Source organism: Salvelinus fontinalis, chromosome 15 (assembly GCF_029448725.1).
Source record: "Salvelinus fontinalis isolate EN_2023a chromosome 15, ASM2944872v1, whole genome shotgun sequence".
NCBI lineage: Eukaryota > Metazoa > Chordata > Actinopteri > Salmoniformes > Salmonidae > Salvelinus > Salvelinus fontinalis.
This window is the reverse complement of record NC_074679.1, coordinates 21,674,440-21,697,926: the sequence shown is the minus strand read 5'-3', so window position 1 is coordinate 21,697,926 and position 23,487 is coordinate 21,674,440. Positions and strand designations below refer to the sequence as shown.

The 23,487-nt window shown below is 40.8% G+C and overlaps 1 protein-coding gene and 1 long non-coding RNA gene across 2 annotated transcripts; both read right to left on the bottom strand.

Annotated features, from left to right (window-relative positions):
- Positions 1-216: 216 nt before the first annotated feature.
- On the bottom strand, positions 217-18,200 carry LOC129811541 (uncharacterized). The gene is made up of 3 exons (XR_008752896.1): positions 17,905-18,200; positions 3,145-3,378; positions 217-1,105 (listed from the first exon to the last, which is right to left on the bottom strand). It is a non-coding gene; the product is annotated as an uncharacterized LOC129811541 (long non-coding RNA).
- Positions 18,201-20,253: 2,053 nt separating this feature from the next.
- Positions 20,254-22,962, bottom strand: LOC129811540 (hepatocyte nuclear factor 3-beta). Its single transcript, XM_055862936.1, has 2 exons — positions 22,579-22,962; positions 20,254-21,827 (listed from the first exon to the last, which is right to left on the bottom strand). The coding sequence occupies exons 1-2, from the start codon at positions 22,648-22,650 to the stop codon at positions 20,643-20,645; spliced, it is 1,257 nt and encodes a 418-aa protein (XP_055718911.1). The 5' UTR covers positions 22,651-22,962; the 3' UTR covers positions 20,254-20,642.
- Between the last annotated feature and the right edge of the window lie 525 nt (positions 22,963-23,487).

The following is a 23,487-nucleotide window of genomic DNA, read 5'->3' as shown; positions in this document are numbered from 1 at the left end:
GCCGTGTTCAGATAACGCCAACATATCATATGATTGTGTTATCAAAGTTGTGCTACAGAGCGCTCTCAGTCATTTTACAAAGGGACAGACGTTATTGAAAAGAAAAGGGTTAAGTGCCCAGACTGTGTTTATAGAACCTTGAAAACAACTCAAGAACATTTTCAGAACTCAATCAAATCAGAACAAGGAAAAAGTATACTTTGTTGACAGAAAAGATGCTTTTATGTATTCATGATTTATTCGGCATCCTCCTGTCATGAAACATTCATGAAACAATCAAATCAACCACTCCATTTTCTGAGAATCAGATTGTCTTCCTGCATAGCACCTTTCTGAATATCTCTCTCTCATTTCCCACTACGCTTCTCAAGTACCGGAGTGTTGAACCCTGTTTGACACCAGGGTCACTGGAATTGCCCCACTTTAGGAAAACCACATTTGGTTTGTTTTAGAAAGGGAGAAATGGAACACCATTCATTTGTTTGCTCTCCCTCTATACTCGAAACCAGAGCGAATGCCAAGGGGGCTCCAATCCTCACATTTAATTTGTTTGTTTCTTTGGAGAATGGGAAAAGTTGTGGAACACTAGGAGGACATTGGGCTTGGACTGTGGTGAGTATCTCCAACCACTGCAGTCAGTGACAAAGCTAAGCTAGCCAGGGAGTAAGTAAGGGGATGGGCTCTCATTTAGCCAGGCATTGCTGCTCTTGTTTGTGGTTGTCCCTGACAGCGTCTGCGACTCCAGTCCAAAGCACCTGTGTTTGCTCACTAGCTTTCCCCCAATCTGCTTGAAAAACACTGCGAGCAAGTCACATGGCCGCAAGATAACCCGGGAACCATGGGAATAAAAAAGCCAGGACTTTTAGAACAGTTAATCATTAATGGTGCCTCTTTTTTGTCCCTATTCAGCGCTGCCTGACACAAGCTTTGATATTTCATAGATGCAGACAGGTCAGAAGCAGACGTAGCCAGGTAGACATGCACTCAGAGAGGAAAGTGCCTTTATGTGTCTGTGGATCTGTGGTGATGCGGGGAGAAGGCCATAGGCAGGACTGCAATGATCCCATTGGTCCCATTCCACACATAAGTCAAAGGCCGTCTCCATCTGTGGAGGATAAAGCCAAAATAACACAAAGAGTTAATCCCAATAAAACACCTTTGCCATTGGATACATCTCTCAGAAAAACATCTGCAACACTGCTTTCCTCAAATATACAACAGCACAAGACTTCACCCATTATAGCATATCACTGAGCTTTCAATATGTCATATAGTGTCAGAAATGGTGTGGTGATAAGAACGAGAGCTTGACATTTCCCAATAAATTTGTATTTTGATCGAATCTAATCAGGACCACCTCTCTTTTTGTCCAACATGGTCCCTGAAATGATAACCATGAACAGAACAAGTCATTTAAAGTTTGATCCTGTTTTACCCACCCATGGTTCATTAAAGTACCATATTCTTGGTTTGCTCCCTAGTTCATGATGTGAATGAGAAGTCCAGGGCTCATTTCATGCCTGTCAAAGTGGGCTTTATGGCAGAAAGGTGAAGCATGAACTAGCTTTCAGAAAGGCCACATTTATCTTACAGGAGAATTAAGTGTACACAGCCTCATTCTTATAACCCACTAAAAGGGCCAGCGACAGCTCTTATCTCCCATTTTCCTGAACTTGCCGATGGTTTTCTAAAGAGAGTTTGTCACGGTCCACCCACCCCAACCCCCAAATCCAATAATACTGTATGAGAGTTGAAGAGGCTTATGGAAGCTCAAGGGTGTATGGCTGAAAATATAGTGAAACGTAAGTGAACAAAGTGGCTGCCATATGTAGGGTATTTTGCAAACTACGAGTCAATCATTAACGATTCAGAGATATCTGCTCTCTCCAAGTGAGGAAAAGTGAGAGATAAATGGAGGTTTGTGTTTTAAGGAACAGTGTGAAGCTGGGACTAAAAGTGCTTGGTACACAGCAGTAGAGAAGTAGAGAGGTTTGTGTTTCAATGAACAGTGTGAAGCTGGGACTAAAAGTGCTTGGTACACAGCAGTAGAGAAGTAGAGAGGATTGTGTTTCAAGGAACAGTGTGAAGCTGGGACTAAAAGTGCTTGGCACACAGCAGTAGAGAAGTAGAGAGGATTGTGTTTCAAGGAACAGTGTGAAGCTGGGACTAAAAGTGCTTGGTACACAGCAGTAGAGAAGTAGAGAGGTTTGTGTTTCAAGGAACAGTGTGAAGCTGGGACTAAAAGTGCTTGGTACACAGCAGTAGAGAAGTAGAGAGGTTTGTGTTTCAAGGAACAGTGTGACGCTGGGACTAAAAGTGCTTGGCACACAGCAGTAGAGAAGTAGAGAGGTTTGTGTTTCAAGGAACAGTGTGAAGCTGGGACTAAAAGTGCTTGGCACACAGCAGTAGAGAAACTAGAGATAAAGAGTTTTCATGCCAGAATCTCACTCAGAAAATGTCACCTTCTTTGTTCCATTAACAATTAGGTCAAGTTGATTCATTCAGGTAAGAGTAACAACTGATGTTGTTGCCTTGACTGAAAAGCTTTTACAACATCCCCTCACATCCCAATTTCTCCTTGCCTCAACTCACTTCATCACTGATACAACATTCAAAAGCAATTGGTAAACAGCCGCAATAATATTTATCCATTTATTAGCTCTAATGACTTGAACATAATTGCTTCCATCCTTTCAGATCCTCTTATCCATATTGTTTGTCTTATGTTGTTAGCCATTTTCTTTTCAATTTCATACCCTTGAACCATGTGCTTGTTTATAACAGGCATGTCTGAACGTCATGGAGTTGAAATCCTCCCAGTACGTGTGTGTTGTCTTCCATGACCAGTTTATTTGCTAATCCTGGCTACCCATGATAAGGACAATTGCTGCCCCTCTCTATAACTCACCACCTTTCCTGACCACAATCAGCCACTCTTCTTTGAGTCATCTAAATACATTAGCATTGTAAAAAAAAAAGTCAAAACTAAGGTGGCAATAAATTCGTAGCTGCTTCACCCACCAGGAAATAAACTGGGTTAAGCCGAGTCAAAGGATGGCTTAACGACTGTATGGTTCAAACAAAGGTTCCTGTTCCAGAAGGGCAGGTAGGAGATGGATAGCTTGGTAAACATGGCTGACATACCTTGCGGGTGCCATGGGGCGGTCACAGCACAGCCCACGACTGAAGGGACAATGTGTGTGGCAGTCAGATCCATCTGCTTCTTCTGTCCGAACCAGTACTCTCCTCCTATGTATCATTATGGCCTCCTCTACTCGTTATCCCTCCTTACGTTGAGGCCTCCTCTCCTCCCTATCCATCCTCTCTCCGAAGGCACCTCTCCGACGGCACAGCCATGGAGCCCTCCCCAGCAGAGACCTGTTAGACAGAGAGAAAGAGAGAAGCTCCATAAACCATTTTCCCTTCTTTATTTGATGTGTGGTTATAGCTCTGCTGTGATCCGTCCTCAGAGACCCAGCATTTCAAAACCACTCAAATAGGCTGGATGTGCCGATAAGCATGGGATGGCGACATTGAATTCCCAAAGCATAACATTTTATCCAGTCACAGTTAAGAACATACAGTATATAGGCTATTGCAAAGAGAAATCTCACATATTATACAAATGAGAACTTGTTCTCAACTGGCCTACCTGGTTAAATAAAGGTGAAATATTATTTTTTTAAATACACATTTGACTTCTTAATGCTGTTTTATACCCATGTCTATCCTAATATTTTGGTAATAACACAACATATACATGCATACAACTTTTAACATTAGCTTTGATATTGTCACAAAAAAAAACAAATTGTTATATTCCCTGTGAGAAAGTCAACTTTGCATTGTGGGAGACAGAGACAGAACTAAAGCAGCTCAGTGTGGGTAGTGGTAGGCAGGTATAGAGAGGAGAATGGGGAACACCCAGGAATGTTTAGCCAACTTGCCCGTCACATTCACGTGTGTCAAAGACACCTCCACATAGTAAGAAAGGTAGTGATGTGAACGGCATGGTCAGTGGGCTGCTTGTGCTGAGTACTCAATGTGTTTAGCGGACCCAATGCAGAGCCACAGTATAAACATATACTCAGAAATACCACAAAACAAGTGCCACACAATAGGCACACTGGCATAAAACAAATATAGAATATTGATCATGATCTAAAATAAAATTGCAGTCATAAAATATGCAAGTTTCCCATTTATATAATATATGGTCATTTGTCTGTATAAATAAATAGAAAAATAAGATCTCTGCAACCGGGGAAAGGAAAAATAACTTGAATACAACAACAAATCTTAGATTAACAACTGTCCTCCTTTTAGAAATTGAGGGATGTATGTATGTTGCTCTTTTGTCAATTACTCAGTCAACATCACCTCCATTTTGGGATATCTCAGAATTATGTGCCATTTTGGGATATCTCAGAATTATGTACCATTTTGGGATATCTCAGAATTATGTGCCATTTTGGGATATCTCAGAATTATGTGCCATTTTGGGATGTCTCAGAATTATGTGCCATTTTGGGATATCTCAGAATTATGTGCCATTTTGGGATATCTCAGAATTATGTGCCATTTTGGGATATCTCAGAATTATGTGCCATTTTGGGATATCTCAGAATTATGTGCCATTTTGGGATATCTCAGAATTATGTGCCATTTTGGGATATCTCAGAATTATGTGCCATTTTGGGATATACAAATTATATTATGACCCTACATGCTGAGGAAGAAAAATTGCTGATTTTCTCTCTGTTAACACAACTCCAAGACATATTAAATTATTTTTCAATTATGTTCTACTAATTTAATCAATTTGGTCTTAATTTTCTATTTATAGAATTCAAGAAAAACAATACAGTTACATAATTATAGTAAAATGTCATGTAATTGAAATAGTAACTTTATGAAACCCACAGACAAATTGTTGACAAATGGATCAGTATATTGACTTTAATTATTCTCAATATCCTATAAAAAGCTCGTAACTATCTCACAAAAATTCCAGAAATAAATCATTGCATTTATAGAACGCTAAGAAATGCTTTACTTTTCGTTTGACATTCTTCCGTGGGGAATAATGTTCTTGTTCATTTTCTATAGCTCTGGCAAAAGTAAATAGTATGTAGTCCTACAGAGGATGTGTAATATTATCCACACAGTGAAGTAATTTCATTATGAAGGCATTTCATTATGTATCTATTTGCCTCTAAATTGTATAATATACAAGGACAACTTGTAGTTCTCCTAAAAGTTTTAATTGTAGTACATAATTGTACATTTTCCTTATAGGAGCTAGAATCCTTAGTTGCTGCATTCATTTTTGGACTTAAACATTAGTGATATATACCCATTGATTTTTGAAGAATATAACTTACGAATGCCTCATGAGCTTATTTCAACTGTCATATCCCATCAAAACTCAGCTTCTTCCCAAAACAGAAGCAGGGTGTCTGCTTTGTTATTGTTTCAACAACAGATTCTAGCTTTATAGGTTTGTAAGATGCTTCATAAAAACAAGTAAAAATGGTGTTATATTGTACAAAGTCTTTCAGTTGATCAAATCAACGTATCGTGAGGAGAGCTTAAATTAATGTCTTACTATGTGAGATATGGTTTATTTAAGAAAATAGAAAAGGGCTATTTATCAATATCTTGTTCTGCAATTTAATTCAACATAATGTTCTAGTGGTTATCAAATTGTGAGTGAACGTTGACATAAAGTACATTGTTGAATCAGCTGTTAATTCAATCCACCACAAGCTGCAATTTAAGAAAAAAAGGCAAATAATGTCCTTGAAAGTATATACTTATTTGAAGAGAACTACATATTTACATTTGATTGCATTTCCCATACAATGGCAAACTAATATTGCCAATAAAACATGCATTTTTAAATACAATCAATGCAAAGTGCATCACCTCATTCGACTTCCGCAGAAGCTAACATTCTCTGCTCTGGGTTGTCAAAGGAGAAGCCAATGACAATGAATTCTGCCTCTGGCCATCCACTAGGAGCTGCAGGGTCTGATATTTCACGGCTGTAAATATAGCCTCATGGCTTTAGACAACCGCACAGGTGACAAAAGACCACCTTGAACCCAGTACATGTCAGAAGGCCTGAAGCATCATAACATAAACTCTGTGCGAGTCCTCCGAGTGCTCTCTGACACACAAGACAACAGCACGGTGAGCTAGAGGTCGACAGTGCTTGAGGTAATTGGAGGAGTTTTGTACATTTCATCTTGTATGACTCACTGGCTCTTTCTCCATGTTTGAATGCTGGGAGATTGTGTGTTGTACGGAACCCAAAACTGATGTTCTCAGAAGTCATAAATTACACGGCCACTGACAACCTTAAGCAGTGTTAAAATGCCTTGAACATAGCTTTATTTCAGGGTCATTGGAGCGTGAAGCTGAGAGGGCTGCCAAGCCCGGCACCACCCACCCCACAGGCTGCTGCCGCTCCGCTCACACAGCCCAGTAAGAAACGTATTTCTCCTCCCATACCTGAGCTCTGACATGCTCACCAAGCGTTCAGAGGCACAACAAACTGTCAAGCTGCTCACTCTCAACCAAAACAAGCACTTATTGTTCCTTAAAGAAGATTTTCTCTTTGCTAATATCCCAGCTGCATTTGATCTATATTTTATATTTGATCTCTTTTGTAAAATCATTGACATAAAATTGCTCCCTCTTTGGATATTCAGCTCCACTTCCATCGTGTTCCAGAGTTCATTCGGAGCATGTATTAGCACATCTCTTTGAAACATGACCAGCTTGTAATTGCCCATTCTTACACTGGGATAATAAGGCTCACATGCTGTCCTTCTGAATTATAATCCATGTATAAAATGCATAATATAAATTGACAAGTCAATGACAGGAATTACCTACAAAATGGCAGCAACCTCACAATGTTCATTGTAACTTTGAATTAACGGCAACATGTTCCACCACCATCCTCTCAGCATCTGGATCTGACCACCCACAGGGCCCTGTGACATTACAGCCTTTAAGGTGGGGGATGGGTGTGTATTTGAGTGTGTGTGTGTATGATATAAGACGTTTTTTATGTAAACGCAAACACAAACTAACAAACTGAAACAAAGACCACAACATGGATCCTGGTCTCAGTCAGGGCGGCTACTTGCTTTATTTGGTTCTAACTTGAGTTGGCATTAGGTAATTTAATGACTGCATCTGATCGCTCTCTCAAGGGCCGTCTGCAGTATTCAGCAGCATAGGAGCCTAAAGGACATCTCTGTCAACGTCTGAGACTGAAAAACAATGTTGAAATGTCTATTTCACTTTGGTGGCTCCTCCCTGTGTCTTAGTTGTGTTTTTGAGCTGCATTTCCTTCATGGTGAGCCCTGCTCCATATGAACTATACATATGCAGTATGAAGGAACTGTGAATGGGTATCATTATCATATCCTGTGCTTGACTTGTGCTGCCTCCTTTCTGGAGAGAAGAGGGGTCAGACATTATTCCTCCACCCTAACCACCTCTCCGCTGTTTACTGAAGAGAAAGGGATTCAAGCCTTAAACGGCAGCACAAGCTAAGGTGATCCTTAGCCACCGAGATGCACAGGCGATAACCCGTTCAATTAGACAGCAACATCATGGCAGGCAGTATGTAGGCAGATAAATGACGATACAGTACGGTGTACAATGGGAATTAAAAGTATAGGGCAGCTGGGCTCTTATCTGGCCAGGGCGAAAAACCCGGCAACAAAGGGAGGCCTAAGACTAAGAGGCTTGATGCATGGGAAAGCCATCGGCCAGCCATTGTGACTGCCCTTCTGCTGAGCAAATAGTCCAAACTGTTCATTCCCCATCTCCCATTCTCTCCGTGGTACATTGTTTGTGTCCTTGCATTTCATTCTGACTGAAGAAGATTGCTCTCAGGGCCAGTGAGCAAACAGTCCAGAAAAGAGCCGGCTATCTCCTGCCGTTCCCAGGAGAACTAGCATTTTTATTTCAGCTCCAAGCTGTCAAAGGATTGGAGAGTTTATGTCAGGATCCTGAATTAATTAGTTTTAAGCTGCGGGGGAGGGCGGGGCGACCACTGCGTTTTATCACCAAATGTTCAGTCAAATGTTTCCTAGCAATTATGCACCCCCGCTCGCTACGTATAGGCTTTCAGTCGCCAGACATTTGGTATTGGATACATACAGGATGGATTTCAGAAACACAAATGATGTGTTTAGTTGTTGTAATGGCAGTACAATGGTATGAATAGTGATGGACCAACTTCTGTCCAGGATTTGGTGGTATGGGGGTGATTTGAAAAGTTTCTTGTTTATTTTTTTCTATGATGATGATGATAGGTACATGACTCAGGCTTGGCAGAAAATTGACAGAGTTTGCAGATGCCGCAATAAAACATATCTGGTCAGACATTTGGTGGAATGGGATATAGAGTCTGGAACCTCCGTCAGAACAGCCAAAGTGACCTTAGAACCTTCTGTCACCCACAAAATCCTCCCAAATCACTGCTTACTTAGCAACTATATATGAAACATTTTGGATCTGTGACACTGCTATATCTGTTTGCTAACTACGCTTGGTTTCTAATGCCAGAGACAACAAACCAGACAACTGTTCCTATTCAGTCCTACTTAACTCCTCCACCATCAGAAATGTCCTGTTTTACGGTGCAAACGCCATACGACGCCACCCTGACTATGACAGTAGAATTGTATGAGTTGATCTTGTAGTTTGTCTAATCATGAAAACCAAAACACACCGTTATTGAAACCTCTGTGAGAGGCTGGTATGCATTTCCATCCTCAACTCATTAGCACTGTCCCACACGATGCTGTAGCATTTGTATGGATTAGTCCTTTACAAACTACCTTTCATAAACACATCACTGACAATCATCAATCTGCCCAGTGGTCTACGTCAGCTTACTGACTCAGTGTTCATTTTAAGTATGACCCCACCTGAAATTTGCACCATTATAGTAACGCAACAGTCTCTGAAACCTCAGACAATCCCAAACACACCGCTACTGTAACCGGAAACAATATTTTTCAGAAAAAAATGTCAATGGTGTGTTACACCAATACATTGAAGAAACCAGAAATAATATTTTGTATGTGTCTTTGGTATAAACAGTTGAATACTTGCCGCTACAGCACATAGGAAAAGAAAGGTATCCGATCATGACACATACATCTGGATGGGTGACTTCTTCATCAGGATATTAAACCCCACTCCAGACTATTTCACAGACAGCCGTGAACAGGCGATGGGTTAAATCGTGTGTATCAGGGGAATACTCTGTTAGAGGAAACGTACAGATCTTGTCTTTAATGGTAATCTGCTCAACTGCTCTATAGCCACCAACCAGCTTTCCAGGACCCTTCAGTTGAGCATCAGCCTGTACATGATAAACGACACAGCCATTTATATGGGATTCAATTGGGGATTCATTTAACTCAAGTCATGGTATGAGAATTCATTAAATGGCTGACAGTGCTGCTACACATGGAGGGAATTTAATTTGAATCCTTGGAGGATACCTCTATGGGCCGTGGGAGGTCATGTTAAAGTGGGTGGTTATTGTTCTACGCTTAGTTTTCAATTGACACTTATCTTTACACACTTTGACATGTTATTGGTGTCAATTGGTTGTTATTAAATTGAGTTGAAATATTATTAGATGAGGGCTTCCCTGGACAAGACTGAGAGGGGTGGGTTGCTTTAAAGGGTTGAAATAGCCTATGGATGGTAAACAATGCACAGATCAGGAGCAGTCCTCTGTACTGTTATACCATGAAGGAGAACAAATACAGGATTTAACAATGATTTTTTTTCTCACTCGTAAGGTATTAAAATGAGCACATTATTTGAATGTCATTGATTCTCATGAATGTTGAAATGGCATATATGTCAGCCTCCCTGACAAGCTGAGGCAGTGTAAAGTAAAGGTATTAAATTCAACTTGGAAGCAGATTACAGAATTCACCCCTGCAGAACACTCTTTCCCCGCGTTCAATAAATTGGACAAGTCCCATTGTAAGATAGCCTATCACACTGAACATGTCTGCATAGGGAACTTATACAGAAGAAAATATTACGTAGTTTGTTATTCAGAGTAGAGCGTTGGGGGGGCACACGGGCTTGTTTGCCTTTGCTGAAAGAGGAGATTGCTTTGGGGTTTAAATGAATCGCTGGCGCACTGCGTTTATAGGTTTCATTAACTTTTAATGAGTTGTATGTCCTTCGCTTTGACTGGCCTGTGGGCTCAGGCCTCAGCTCCCTAGGATTGGAGGTGGGTGAGGAGAGAGCTTAGCAGCCATTCCTGTGAATGTCTGCACTGGATGGCCACAGGAAAAGGAAATACAAGTCCTGAGTCCAAGGCAGAGAAACCTTCAGCTAGATATCCATCAGTTATGCCAGTCTGAGTTTAAAACCCCACTCTAAGGTTTTCAGGCTTCAGGGGGAATAAAGGAATCATGTCGGATCAATCAATGATAACTGAGAAGAAATCTCTTTACCACAGCTGAATGAAATAATGTGTTATGGTGGCTTTCCAACATGGTTCCCTCTCAAACACTTGCATCAATCCCATAGAGAAATGTGACTGCCAAATTCTATATACACGTTACAGAAAAAGGCTATAGAAGCACTTAAACAGCACAACACACATGCATAACTTCTCCATTTCAATCCCGGTAATACCTAGATTCATATTTTGGACTTCTCTAATCTTGATTTAATACAGTGTCTTGCTGCATGGTTGAACACATGTATTATCTTGCCGTGGGCTTCCTGAGCTTCATGTATCTCTTTGAGAAGCTAATCTTCCATCCTAGCATGTCTGAGCCTCTCTTCACTGTTCTCTCCTCCAGAGACAAAGGCCTTACCTGTCCTCCCAATTTCATGTTCTTCTGCTTTATTCAATAAGAATCAACACCACTTGTACATTTGTGTTCTTATTTCTCACTTAATCCTGTTTATCCACAAGGCTGTGCATTCTGTATTGCTGATTACTTCGTATCCACATTACTGCGTATATTTTCAGATGACTCTTTGGTAAATTTAGGTTAATATCTCTCCTCACCATGACAACCTACAATGCGTACTGTAGGACAAGCACCAACAATCCATCCACTCTGAGTGAAACAAAAGCAGCAGGGGACTAAGAATAGGTTGTCTTCAGGTCAGTGGTTGTCCCGTAAGCTGCTGCCTCCAGGCAGTCAATGGGCATTGTTGACTGGCCTCCCTGTGATGCCAGCACAGCCCTGTGTGTGTGTGTGTGGGGGGGGGGGGACCATGCAGCCTGGCTCAGGGTGAGTGGAATCCCTGGTCTGAAATGTCACACTGCCGTGTTAGAGAGGTGCAGACACATCACAGTCACCCTGTCCCCCTCCTCCTTTTCCTATCGTGACAGGTATTTATACTGACCCTCTGACCACTACCTGCTCTGCTCTGCTTGGTCAAATCCGAAATGATGTCTGGAATGTATCTTCTGAGAATATCAATAAATAAGAAGCCAGCTGTAATGTATAGTGCTACCTATACTTCAAATAGGAGTTGTTTTCTCAAAACTGTTTCTATATATTTTTCTTCCGATATGTCTGTTCATATGTAAGACATTCTCTTGTGTATGGGAAAGAGGTGTGTAGAGTTAAGAGGTGTGTCTGGGAGGAAGGTGTGTATAGGAGAGACGTGTGCAGCCTGTAGAGACAGAGGTATAGGAGAGACGTGTGCAGCCTATAGAGACAGAGGTATAGGAGAGACGTGTGCAGCCTGTAGAGACAGAGGTATAGGAGAGACGTGTGCAGCCTATAGAGACAGAGGTATAGGAGAGACGTGTGCAGCCTATAGAGACAGAGGTATAGAAGAGACGTGGCTGGGCCTGGCTACTGCGGAGCCAGGACCAGCCAATCAGAATTAGTTTTAACCCAACAAAAGGGCTTTATTACAAACAGAAATGCTCCTCAGTTTTATCAGCTGTCGGGTGGCTGGTCTCAGACAACCCCGCAGGTGAAGAAGCTGGATGTGGAGGTCCTGGGCTGGCTTGGTTACAGGTGGTCTGCGGTTGTGAGGCCGGTTGGACGTACTGACAAATTCTCTAAAACGACATTGGAGGCCGCTTAAGGTAGAGAAATTGACATTCAATTCTCTGGCAACAACTCTGGTTTCAAGTTTCAAGAGAGTTTCAAGTTCCTTGGTGTCCACAGCACCAACGATCTGTCATGGTCCAAACACACTAAGACATTCGGGAAGAGGGCACAACAAAACATTTTCCCCCTCAGGAAACTGAAAAGATTTGGCATGGGTCCCCAGATCCTCAAAAGGTTCTACAGCTGCACCATCGAGCGCATCCTGACAGGTTGCATCTCAGCCTGTTATGGCAACTGCTCGGCATCTGACCGTAAGGCGCTACAATGGGTAGTGCGTACAGCCCAGTACATTACTGGGGCCAAGCTTCCTGCAATCCAGGACCTGTATAATAGGCGGTCAGAGGAAAACCCATAAGATTGTCAGAGACTCCGTCACCCAAGTCATAGACTGTTTTTTCTGCTACCGCACAGCAAGTGGTACCGGAGTGCCAAGTCTAGGACCAAAATGTTCCTTAACAGCTTCTACCCTCAAGCCATAAGACTGCTGAACAATTAATCAAATGGCCACCGGACTATTACATTGAACACCCCCATTTGTTTTGTACACTGCTGCTACTCGCTGTTTATTATCTATGCATAGTCACTTCACCCCTACCTACATGTACAAATGACCTCTAACCTGTTATTGTGTTACTTTTTTGATTTGATTTGGTGGACATTCCTGCAGTCAGCATGCCAATTGCACGCTCCCTCAAGACATCTGTGGCATCGTGTTGTGTGACAAACCTATTCATTTTAGTTTATTTTTATTGTCCCCAGCACAAGGTTCACCTGTGTAATGACCATGCTGTTTAATCAACTTCTTGATATGCCACACCTGTCAGGTGTGGACCCTGAGGAAGGTGACGTCATTCTGGTCATTATTTTGGCAAAGGAGAAATGCTCACCTACAGGGATGTAAACAAAAATTAAGCTTTTTGTGCATATGGAACATTTCTGGGATCTTTTATTTCAGCTTATAAAACATGGAACCAATATTTTTTTTCAGTATTTATGACTTCCGATATTAATAATTGTGAAATTCATTGAAAATATTGGTAAAAATGATTTGAATAGGCACATCAAAGCATATAGACAGATGCCCAATGAACCTGTGAATTTGTAAGGGAAAACCTGGCCATGCATTCAAATTTATAAAAGGTAGCCTACTGTATATAAGGTATCCTTTTCCGTTTTTTACTTTGAATATCATACCAAATTAGAAATATTGTAAGAAAAAGTGCAAGTTCTTTTTAACTTGATATATTTTCACTTATATATTTAAATGAAAAGAAAAACAGAAATTGTTGTCTGACACCTAGTTTTGCCCCATATATTAAAATGGCCAAATTATGCTACTCAAAAGTCTTATTAGTAAGAATCAGTAAATCAATTAGTTTTGTTATCTGTAGTTCTCAAAAAATCTATTATCTACCTTAATCAATATTGAATGCTTATTTTTCGTATGTGCCTCTTGGTCTTATAAAATACTTGTTATACTGAACAAAAATATAAACACAACATCCAACAATTTCAAAGATATTACTGAGTTACAGTTTATATCAGGAAATCAGTCAATTGAAATAAGTAAATGAGGTCCTAATCTATGGATTTCACATGACTGGGCAGGGGTGCAGCCATGGGTGGGCCTTGGAGGGCATAGGCCCACCCACTTGGCAGCCAGGCCCAGCCAATCATAATGAGTTTTTCCCCATGAAAGGGCTTTATTACTCAGCGCACCACCCCTCCCTCAGACGATCACACAGGTGATAAAGCCGGATGTGGACGTCCTGGGCTGGCATGGTTACACGTCGTCTGCTTTTATGAGGCCAGTTGTACGTACTGCTAAGTTCTTTAAAACAACGTTTGATGCAGCTTCTGGTACATTAATTAACATTAAATTATCTGGCAACAGCTCTGGTGGACATTCCTGCAGTCAGCATGCCAATTGCACACTCCCTCAAAACTTGAGACATCTGTGGCATTGTGTTGTGTGACAAACCTGCACATTTTAAAGTGGCCTTTTATTGTTCCCAGCACAAGGTGCACCTGTAGAATGATCATGCTGTTTAATCAACTTCTTGATATGTCACACCTGTCAGGTGGATGGATTATCTTGGCAAAGGAGAAACGCTCACTAGCAGGGATGTAAACAAATTTGTGGACACATTTTTTGAGAAATAAGCTTTTTGTGTGTATGGAACATTTCTGGGATTTTCAGCTCATGAAACATGGGCCCAACACTTTACATGTTATGTTTATACTTTTGTTCAGTGTATATATCACTTTCATACACAGACCAAAATCCCACTAATTTACCATGCCTGCATTTATATACCAACCTTTTCATATATCTGAAAGGGGTTGGGGGTAAAAAACATGGAAAATAAAAGCCACCTAAAGACCTACTCACGAATCCTGCAATTTCGCAAACCCTGTAACCAAAATACAAGTATTGGGTCTGTGTGAATGATTCTCTGATTTTTTGCAGGTAAATTCATTACACTTCCATTGTTTAACACCTCCCTAATTTGAACTGCAAACTGCCCCCATGGTTTAAAGGCCCAGTGCAGTCAAAAACGTGATTTGACAGTGTTTTATATATATTTCCACACAATGAGACTGGAATAATACTGTGATATTGTGAAAATAATGATAATCCCCTTTTAGTGTTGGAGCTGTTGGAGAAGACCGCCTGAAATATTTGCCTGTTTTGGTGGGATGGAGTTTTGACCTGCCTGGTGACATCACCAGGTGATAAATTAGTTAATAGACCAATAAGAAAGAGAGTTCCAAACGTCTCTGCTAATAACAGCTAGCTCCCCACTCGGATCACTTCCAGACAGTCTTAGCAAAATCCTTGGTTTAGAAATTGTTCTTTGCTAACAACCTATTGTTGTTTCTTTTTGACTATTTTAAATGAAAACAATCACAGTAAGGTACTTTGTTACCCTGAAATGATTTAATAATGAGATAAAATGGATGCATTGGACCTTAACAACACCCCCACCTCTCCCAATTTACCAGTTAGCCACTGATATTTATAAAAGGGGTATACCTGCGAATAAGGGGTAAATAAGGGGCTGTTTGAGAGAGGGTCATATAAACATTGCCTCATATTTGATCACCAATTTAATTTGATCATCCATTTCAAAGGCGTAATCATATCAATAGTCTACATGGATAATAATAATAACAACAACAATAATAGTAATAACAATAATCATCATCATCATAAACATAATAAAAACAAAAATATGATTATTTACTCCCAGTGGAAAAATAGGTTTGCCGCCAGTAGCAGACAACCTATGTTGCCTTTTTTTGTATGAATCTATTTAGCTAAATTAATTGCAGGCCTATATAAATGTATAGGCCTAGGTGTAATGTCTCCTAAGCGTATACACTTATTTAAATAGCATTGAAAAGTATTCATGCAAAGTGTCAACTTGCCTAATTGAGAAAATGGCCACTAATGTCAATGATAATTGAAGCGAGATGGGTGGACACGATGAGCGTAAATCATGAGAGGAACTGACTGCTGAGAAACCATGGGTGGCTTTGAGTTTTGACTTTGTTGTCCTTTAATATACTGTGGGATAGCAGTTTCCCTTGCTAAGATATGGGATTAGGAGTATTTCGCGTGAAAGAGGAGTTAAGTCGGGGTATGTGGACGGTCCCACCCCTGCAATAGGCTGAAACAGAATTACAGCTTGTTAGACCGGTGTCCCGATATCACCCGGGAGACCGTTCTACTTGGGTGTTCCAGGCCCTGGTGGGTGAATGTGAGCTTAGGCTACTAGTGCTTTCAAATGGAATATAGGGCCAGAGTTGGAAACCCATCAAAACACAGGTGTTAATGTATGCCTATATGCCTATGAGACTATGTGTATTTACTGCTAGAAATTAAATTTCTTTATTCAACTGATGCAATTCTGATTCCAGTAATAACTTGAACTTTGGCAATTTAGATGATCAAAAACAATACCCTTGGAAAACAATATATGTTTTAAAAATAAAAACCTATTTCCAACCTGTTTCAAACCTGGACATTTGTTTTGATGCTTGTAGGCCTAATATCGATTTATCCCAGTGTTATGAGAAACCTTATCCCAGTTTTGTTCCAAAGCTCGTGCAATAGAAAAGCAAACATAAGGACAGATAAGCTTTCAGCAAATCCAGCCTCAGACTCTAGAGGGGAGCATGAATGGACAAAACCAGTCGTGATCACTGCAGGAGGAATTTCATCCAAGTTTGACCACAACTTGTTCCAAGAATTCCAGACTAGGTTTCAGGCTGGAGAAGTGCCATTGGTTCCTAATATAGAAATATGCAAATAGGAAGACCGGTAAGAACTGTAATTAAATTGGGTTACCAATTTAAGCTGTACCATCGCTCATCTTGTTGCTATAACAACCGTGAAGAGGTTGCTACTGATGGTGCGCCCATGACCTTAGCAGAGGCATCTCTCTCTGCTGACATTTGAAACCCTTTTTGCTGTGTGTGTTTGTGTGGACGCGTGCGTGCGTCCACCTGGCCAGGGCATCTGCACATTATCTCTATTGCCCATTTTCCTATTTGAGCGAAAACAAATTTTCAGAGGTAGGCCTTTATATATGGTCCTACACAATAATGAAGGTTCCGCCATGCCATGTATCTCAGGTAACTAAATTGTATTATGTAGGCCTAGGAGACTGATGTCAGTGGCGTAAACGCTCGTGTACGTTTGGTAAAATGGTTCTCCAGTATAGATTGAGGCCGGTTACCTTTGAACCAGGGTTCCAAAAGGCCATTCCCATTTCACTCCACTCTGGAGGAGGCTTGACTGGGGTTATCCCCTCCATCAAATGAAGAGTTTCGGCATACGCTCATTTAATAATGGGTAATAGGTATTTTCGAGGGCTCTTGCTCCTTGTGAGAGCGAGATTGGAGGGGAATTAATTATTGAAAAACTGTCCCCAGTGTTTTTAGGGCGCATTATGCGGTTTTATCTCAACATTACAACTTTTATTACTACTATTTTCTAAACACAATGGCAAATTTTTTTATACAGTAAGATTATTAAACAGAAATAAATGAAGCCTTGTTTTCTTCTTCTTATTATTATTATTAGCCATAGATTATCATTAGAAGTCCTTAACCAATTGTAAATGGATACCAATGAGATGGTGAAAAGAATGAGGATAATTTATGATAGCTAATTAATGGAATAAAAAAAATTGTGACATTTAGAATTCCACATAGGCCTATTGATTAAAGTGTTTGATATATTCTCAAGCAGCGTGTGTAAAATTATGTTTAAAACATCCCCAAAAGAAAGCCAATAGAAAATTGCAAACCCAATTGATAAATGAAAACCGGAGGCACACAGCAGAACCCTCAAAATGGATAGGCTATAAACCAACCGAAAGCTAACATTTCAATGTTGTAGCCGCAGGGTTTGATGGTGTAAAACTGAGTTCCATACGCAATGGAGCAAGTGCTCCTCTGATGACATCAATGATATCTATCAGCTGTAATAGCTCTCTGCCACGCCATTTAAAGACACTGAGGCCACCTCTATCACAGAACTTGCAAATCACCTCAGCCTTTTTGAAGATTTGAACTCCGTTGTCATAGAATCCAATCCCGCTTGCTCGAGGACCTTTCTCGTGAGCCCAGGATTTGAGCCAACGCTCAATTCTCATCTTGCCTATCCCAAATAAATAACTCGTATCACAAAACGATTGAATTGAAATAAATGTAGGAAATATAGAATCAAATCAAATGTCCATACCTGTGCAATACAGTCGATGCTTATTGGCAAGCTACCGGAGCCCATTGTGGAACCTCGCCTTCAGCTACTGCAAAGGGCTGGAGACATCACGGCATTTATTTGAGCTCAAACTCTGCCACTGTTGACTTTAGCACAAAGCAAAGATTTCAGTGCCCCGCTAGTTTAAAAAAAAAAGTATTATTTTACCAAGATATCGATCAGTGTGCTGTAAAAAAAACAGCTTAGCATTATGTCTAAAAACAAGAGAACGAAATGTAATGTCTGTGTAAATTTACTGAGCTGTGACGTCCTATTCAAAGTTTACACTCCTGCAATTTGGTTGTGCATGTACACTTCCTATATTGTGGGCATAGCCTCGACTCCATTGTTTACTGCCTTTGTTTATTCGCAGATCACTGGTGTTTAAAGTACGATTTGTGAGAGGGACTGGAGAATAAATGCACCCTTTACGTGTTCAGAAGGTGAACTGGTGTCCTATCTGGCAGGGAGACAAACTTCCTCTCTGCCCTTGGATTTCCAAGCACATCGGCAGGGGCTTGGTGTCCCCCGGTCTGTGGAGTGAAAGATTGGGCGTCTTGCCGTGTTGGGAATGTGAGAATTTTGATTCATTTCGAATACAACTATATCTTATCTTTAGGCCCATTGAGAAGGGATCTCCAAGTAGTTTAAAAGAATCCCCAGACAATGGCTTAGTGATACAGAACAAAGCAGGCAGAGCATCACATTCTGTAGAAACTGTTCTCAATCAGCACCCTTTCCCACAACTATTCTCTGACGCTACGGGATACTTTTATGTAATAATGAAACACATTTCTTTGAAAGATCTCAACTTTAGTGTGTCTTCCATTAGGGGGGCCTCACACCATGTGTGTGTGTGTGTGTGTGTGTGTGTGTGTGTGTGTGTGTGTGTGTGTGTGTGTGTGTGTGTGTGTGTGTGTGTGTGTGTGTGTGTGTGTGTGTGTGTGTGTGTGTGTGTGTGTGTGTGTGTGTTAAAGAGGCAGAGAGATACTGTATTTAATAAATGTGATAATGCATTATGTTGTAAGATAGTCTATAGACACGACTAGCGAAAGCCTTGTGCCAATGTAATTACTAGTAATCATTAATAGCAATGATTAATATAGGCCTAATAAATGTATTGAGCCCTTAGGACATAAAGCAAATTTTAACATTGGTCTTCATTCTGCACTAAGATGTGAGTAGGTCTGTCGTTGTTGTTTCTGCTTTTTGACATTGAGCTGCCCTTGACTATATGGTATCATACACGACTTTACGTTTCAAAAAGATCGACACCATAATATTATGACAGAAAACACATGACTGTGTTGAGCTGAGCTGGGGAATATTGTTTGGTGCATGTCCTCACCTGTATATCATAGCGTGACTGATTGTGGCCATATCGTCAGCAGCTCCACCCTCCACCCCTATTTCACAACTGTCACTTGGAATCTAAAGTTTGTGACAAATCGTAAAGCTATACTTTAGCCTATGTTTTGATGTTCTTGTTTGCTAAATATCTAGGAGACTGTCGATAAATAGGTCAATATTGCTGGTTGCTTTCGCATAGGAATTGTGTAAATATGAATTATATTATAGCATTTATTATTAATTATATTAATATCATTAACATTTTCAATATAAAATGGTAGCTGGAATTCAATCAAACATATTTGGCCAAAGTGAGAATAGTCTACCATGGCAGGCACACAAAAAAAGTTAGTTGTGAGACCTAAGGCCCTTTTTGACATTTTTATTCAGGGGACATGACGGTGCAGATCTCTATATAGATTAATCACTGCAGTTAAAAAAATTCAAGAAATTTGAAATGCTATATATTCTGCATATAAATGTATTTCATGCCTATTTTTTTTAACTATTATAAGCCTTTCTTTTTTGTCATTGTCAAAATATGTTGCCACTTACTGTAGTCATTGAGGGGATCAAAAGTTTTTTTCCTCCATCTTCAATACTCAACTGGACATAGGCATCTCGATACGTTATGAACACGGGTGACAAGATAAAAAACAGCTTTTTTCGTGGTGTAATGTTTAAAGTAATTCCTACAACAAGTGTTTTTCTTCGACATAATAGACCCCTTTTTTAATAGTTAAGAGATGCTGATGTTGACATTTTCAATAAAAACGAATATTGTCATTCTAAGTAAAATATTTAAGGCATATCCATGGGTTTATCTGGTGCTGCCACTGTTGATGCTGCTAATGGTATAGGCCTATGCATACAACTACTACAACCACTACTACTAATAATAATAATCTTTAATATTTTATTATTATCATAATTGTATTGCTGCGTAGGCTATACATAAAAAATCCACCATTTTGTTCAGAAGAAAATCCAAATAACACTTTAATATAGATTCTGTTCTTGTTGTCAACTACAACAATACACATTTACAAGCCATAAATAAGAATTACACAATTGATTGAAGAACTTCAGTCTCCCACAATGCATTAAAATCATTTAAAATTCCCGCTATTCAGATGCATTTTACAGTAGGCTAATCGTCTTTTGGTCCATTCTCAAAGCAGACTTTTAAACAGATTTTGACACATTATTATTAACATCCCTTTACAAAATAATTACTAAACCAACTTGACAACTAAATCAGTGGGAAACGTCAAAAATATATGGAATAGGCCTACATAATATGCACAAACTATAATTTTACAAATGTACAAATTGCTGAAAAAGGTCTGTTTGAGGTTTGGGGTCAACGTTTATGAGGAGTTCATAATAGGCCTGGAGTAGACGCCATGATAGTAAGAAGCATCAGCGGGTATTGACGATGAATCTAAGCCAGTTTTGCCCATTGAACCCATGGATAGCGCCCCGGCCATGGGGGAACCGTAGCCGGAATAGTGCATCACCTGCTCGTAAGTCTTTAGATCCATTTTGTGATGCTGTTGCTCCGAGGACATGAGGTTGTTGATGGAAAAGGGGTGGTTGAACGAGTAGTGATGCTCGGGTTTCAGGTGTGCTTCGTGTGCGAGAACCGAGTGATGCTGGGACATGAGGTGCCCATGTGCCTGGGAATGGGACACGGGTGAGGTAGCGTGCTCCGGACTCAGAGCCTGGGTCGACTTCATGTCTGACAGAGGCCTTTTGTGGTCGTTGGGGGACAGGTTGGAATGGGGGGACTCGTTGCCGTTGCAACTCTCCGAGCTGCTGTTGGAGCCGCCTTCTGATGTCTTCCGACCCGACTCCTTGCACATCTTCTTTTGGCCGGCACACTTAAACCGCTTCTGCCTCCTCAGATAGCAGCCGTTCTCGAACATGTTCCCCGAATCCGGGTGGAGGGTCCAAAACGAGCCCTTTCCGGGCTTATCTGGGGATCGAGGCACTTTGAGGAAGCAATCATTGAAGGATAGAGAGTGGCGAATTGAGTTCTGCCAGCGTTGCTGGTTCTGTCGGTAGAACGGGAAAAGGTCCATGATCCACTGATAGATCTCAGCCAGCGTTAGCATCTTGCTGGGGGACTGTTGGATAGCCATAGTGATGAGGGAAATGTAAGAGTATGGGGGCTTGGCGTGAGTGTAGCTCCTCCGATATGTCTTGGGATCCCTAGATCTGTTGATGCTGGACTGTCCATACATGGGGCTCATGGCGTTCATGTTGGAGTAGGAAGAGGTTAGGGAGTTCATGGACTGAGGCTGCGCGGTCATGGGGCTCATGCTGGGGCTGAGCGCGGCGCTCATGGCTGTCATGCCCGCGCCCATGCTGTTCATGGCTCCGGAGCCCGGTGACATGCCGGTCATGGAGGGGCTCATGGCTGTGTTCACGTATGACATGTTCATGGAGTTGGCTGCCATGTTGGCCGTGGTGCTCATGCCCGACATGCTCATGTAGGTGTTCATTGAGTTCATGCCCAGGCCTGTGTTCATGTTGCCAACCGAGGAGTAACACTAGAAACCAAGACGGAAAACAAAGATTGTTAGGCTGTTATGTATTGAGATTTTAGGAAGCTTGACACTACAGCCTATGTGCAGTATACTTAATATAGCATAGATACTAAAATAATAACAGTAGCCTAATATCAGCAATAATAATAACAATCAACAACAATACGATCATCATTAGGTCTATTATTAAAACGGTGTGATAATAAATTGGTGTAAAAGCAAGCATTCCCGCTGTAGTTTCGTGCTCTGTTGAAATCCAAGTCTAAATTTGGTAAAGAACATTTCTTGACAGTAATATAATTTCACTCAATAATGTTACCAATTGTAATGTCTAGCCTACATCAAGCATATAAAAACGAAGAGTTGTCACCATGTCTTACCTCAGCTAAACATCTTAAAAATAGAAACTCGATCAACTTGTTCTAGTGTGTAATAAGCATAGGCTATATGTGGACGATATTAGGCTAAAGAACCTGCAACACAAATATTTGCTCCATGGGTAAAAAATAATACAAAACTGTGTATGATTTTGTAAAGATAAATGTAGACATATGCAATTACAATCTGAGTAAAACGTTTCCCCTACATGTCAAGAACATCTTTGTTAGGATAGTGCCGTGAGTAGAGATGGGGCAGGATTTGGAGGCGCCTCAAGTCAATATTTGATCACAAAGTTAATATTATCTCTGGGCTAATATTGAATTGTATAAAATGGGATCGGCTTTAGACGGAAAAATATATTTAAGGTACCCACCTCGGGCTCTCCGTAGTAGGTGCTCCAGTCTGTGTGTTCGTGTCCTTCCATTTTAACTGCTCCAAGCATCATGGAAGTTCCGAATACTTTTCAAACCGTTTCTCCGCGGAAGAAATGGCAAAACGCTCTCTAACAGACGGTGATTTGGGACCACGGGGTATTCGGGTCGTTGGTAGCCTATGCTCTGTCAAGGACTGGCGCATGTGTGGTCTGTCTTTCAGCCAGCCGTGCCCACGGGCGCTGAAAAGCGTCTGGTGATGACTGGAGTTGAAATGACGTTCAAAGCTGGCTGTAAACGCTATGATATAGGTCTGTGCGCCAGTCGAGCCTCCAATCCCTAGCCTACTTCTTCGCTTGCCCTATTTGAATAATCTCCTCACACCTAGGCGTGAGACTCCTCGACTTGCCCCCCTATTGTACACCTGTGCGAACTAAAAAGAACAGTCTCATGAAAAGATTCACTGTAAACTAATCTTATTTAATGTCAGAAAAGGGGGGGGCGGGGGGATTTAAATGCGGCTTTAACGCTGCTTTTTCATCGTGCACGTTCTTTATCCTGTGATATTATTTTTCAGACGTTGCTTGAAAAAGTAATTTAAAAGCATCTTAATTGTTTTTCCCACCAAGGCCTGAGGTCTTTATGAGTATTTGACGAGGAAATGTACTTGTTCACTAGTCTACTCCGTCTTATTGAAGTGTTATAACAAATTAACCGAATTAAATATAGCTTTGGTGAGGCGATAGAGCAATTATTTAGTTTAAGTTGATCAATTAGTCGATATAATTTGTAGCCTAAGCTAACAATTCAGGGTATTCAACCAGTTTTACAGTGAGAACTCATTATTGGCCCCTGAAGAATAATATTGATATTTTAAACCCCTATTGCAAAAGCAATAATCCCACATGGGC

What these genes read in the sequence shown, in the direction of transcription:
- LOC129811540 (XM_055862936.1), bottom strand. Translation starts at nt 22,650, where the DNA reads ATGATGCTTGGAGCAGTTAAAATGGAAGGACACGAACACACAGACTGG. An exon ending in CCTACTACGGAGAGCCCGAG is followed by an intron (nt 21,828 to 22,578) that starts GTGGGTACCTTA and finishes CTTGGTTTCTAG; the next exon opens with TGTTACTCCTCGGTTGGCAA.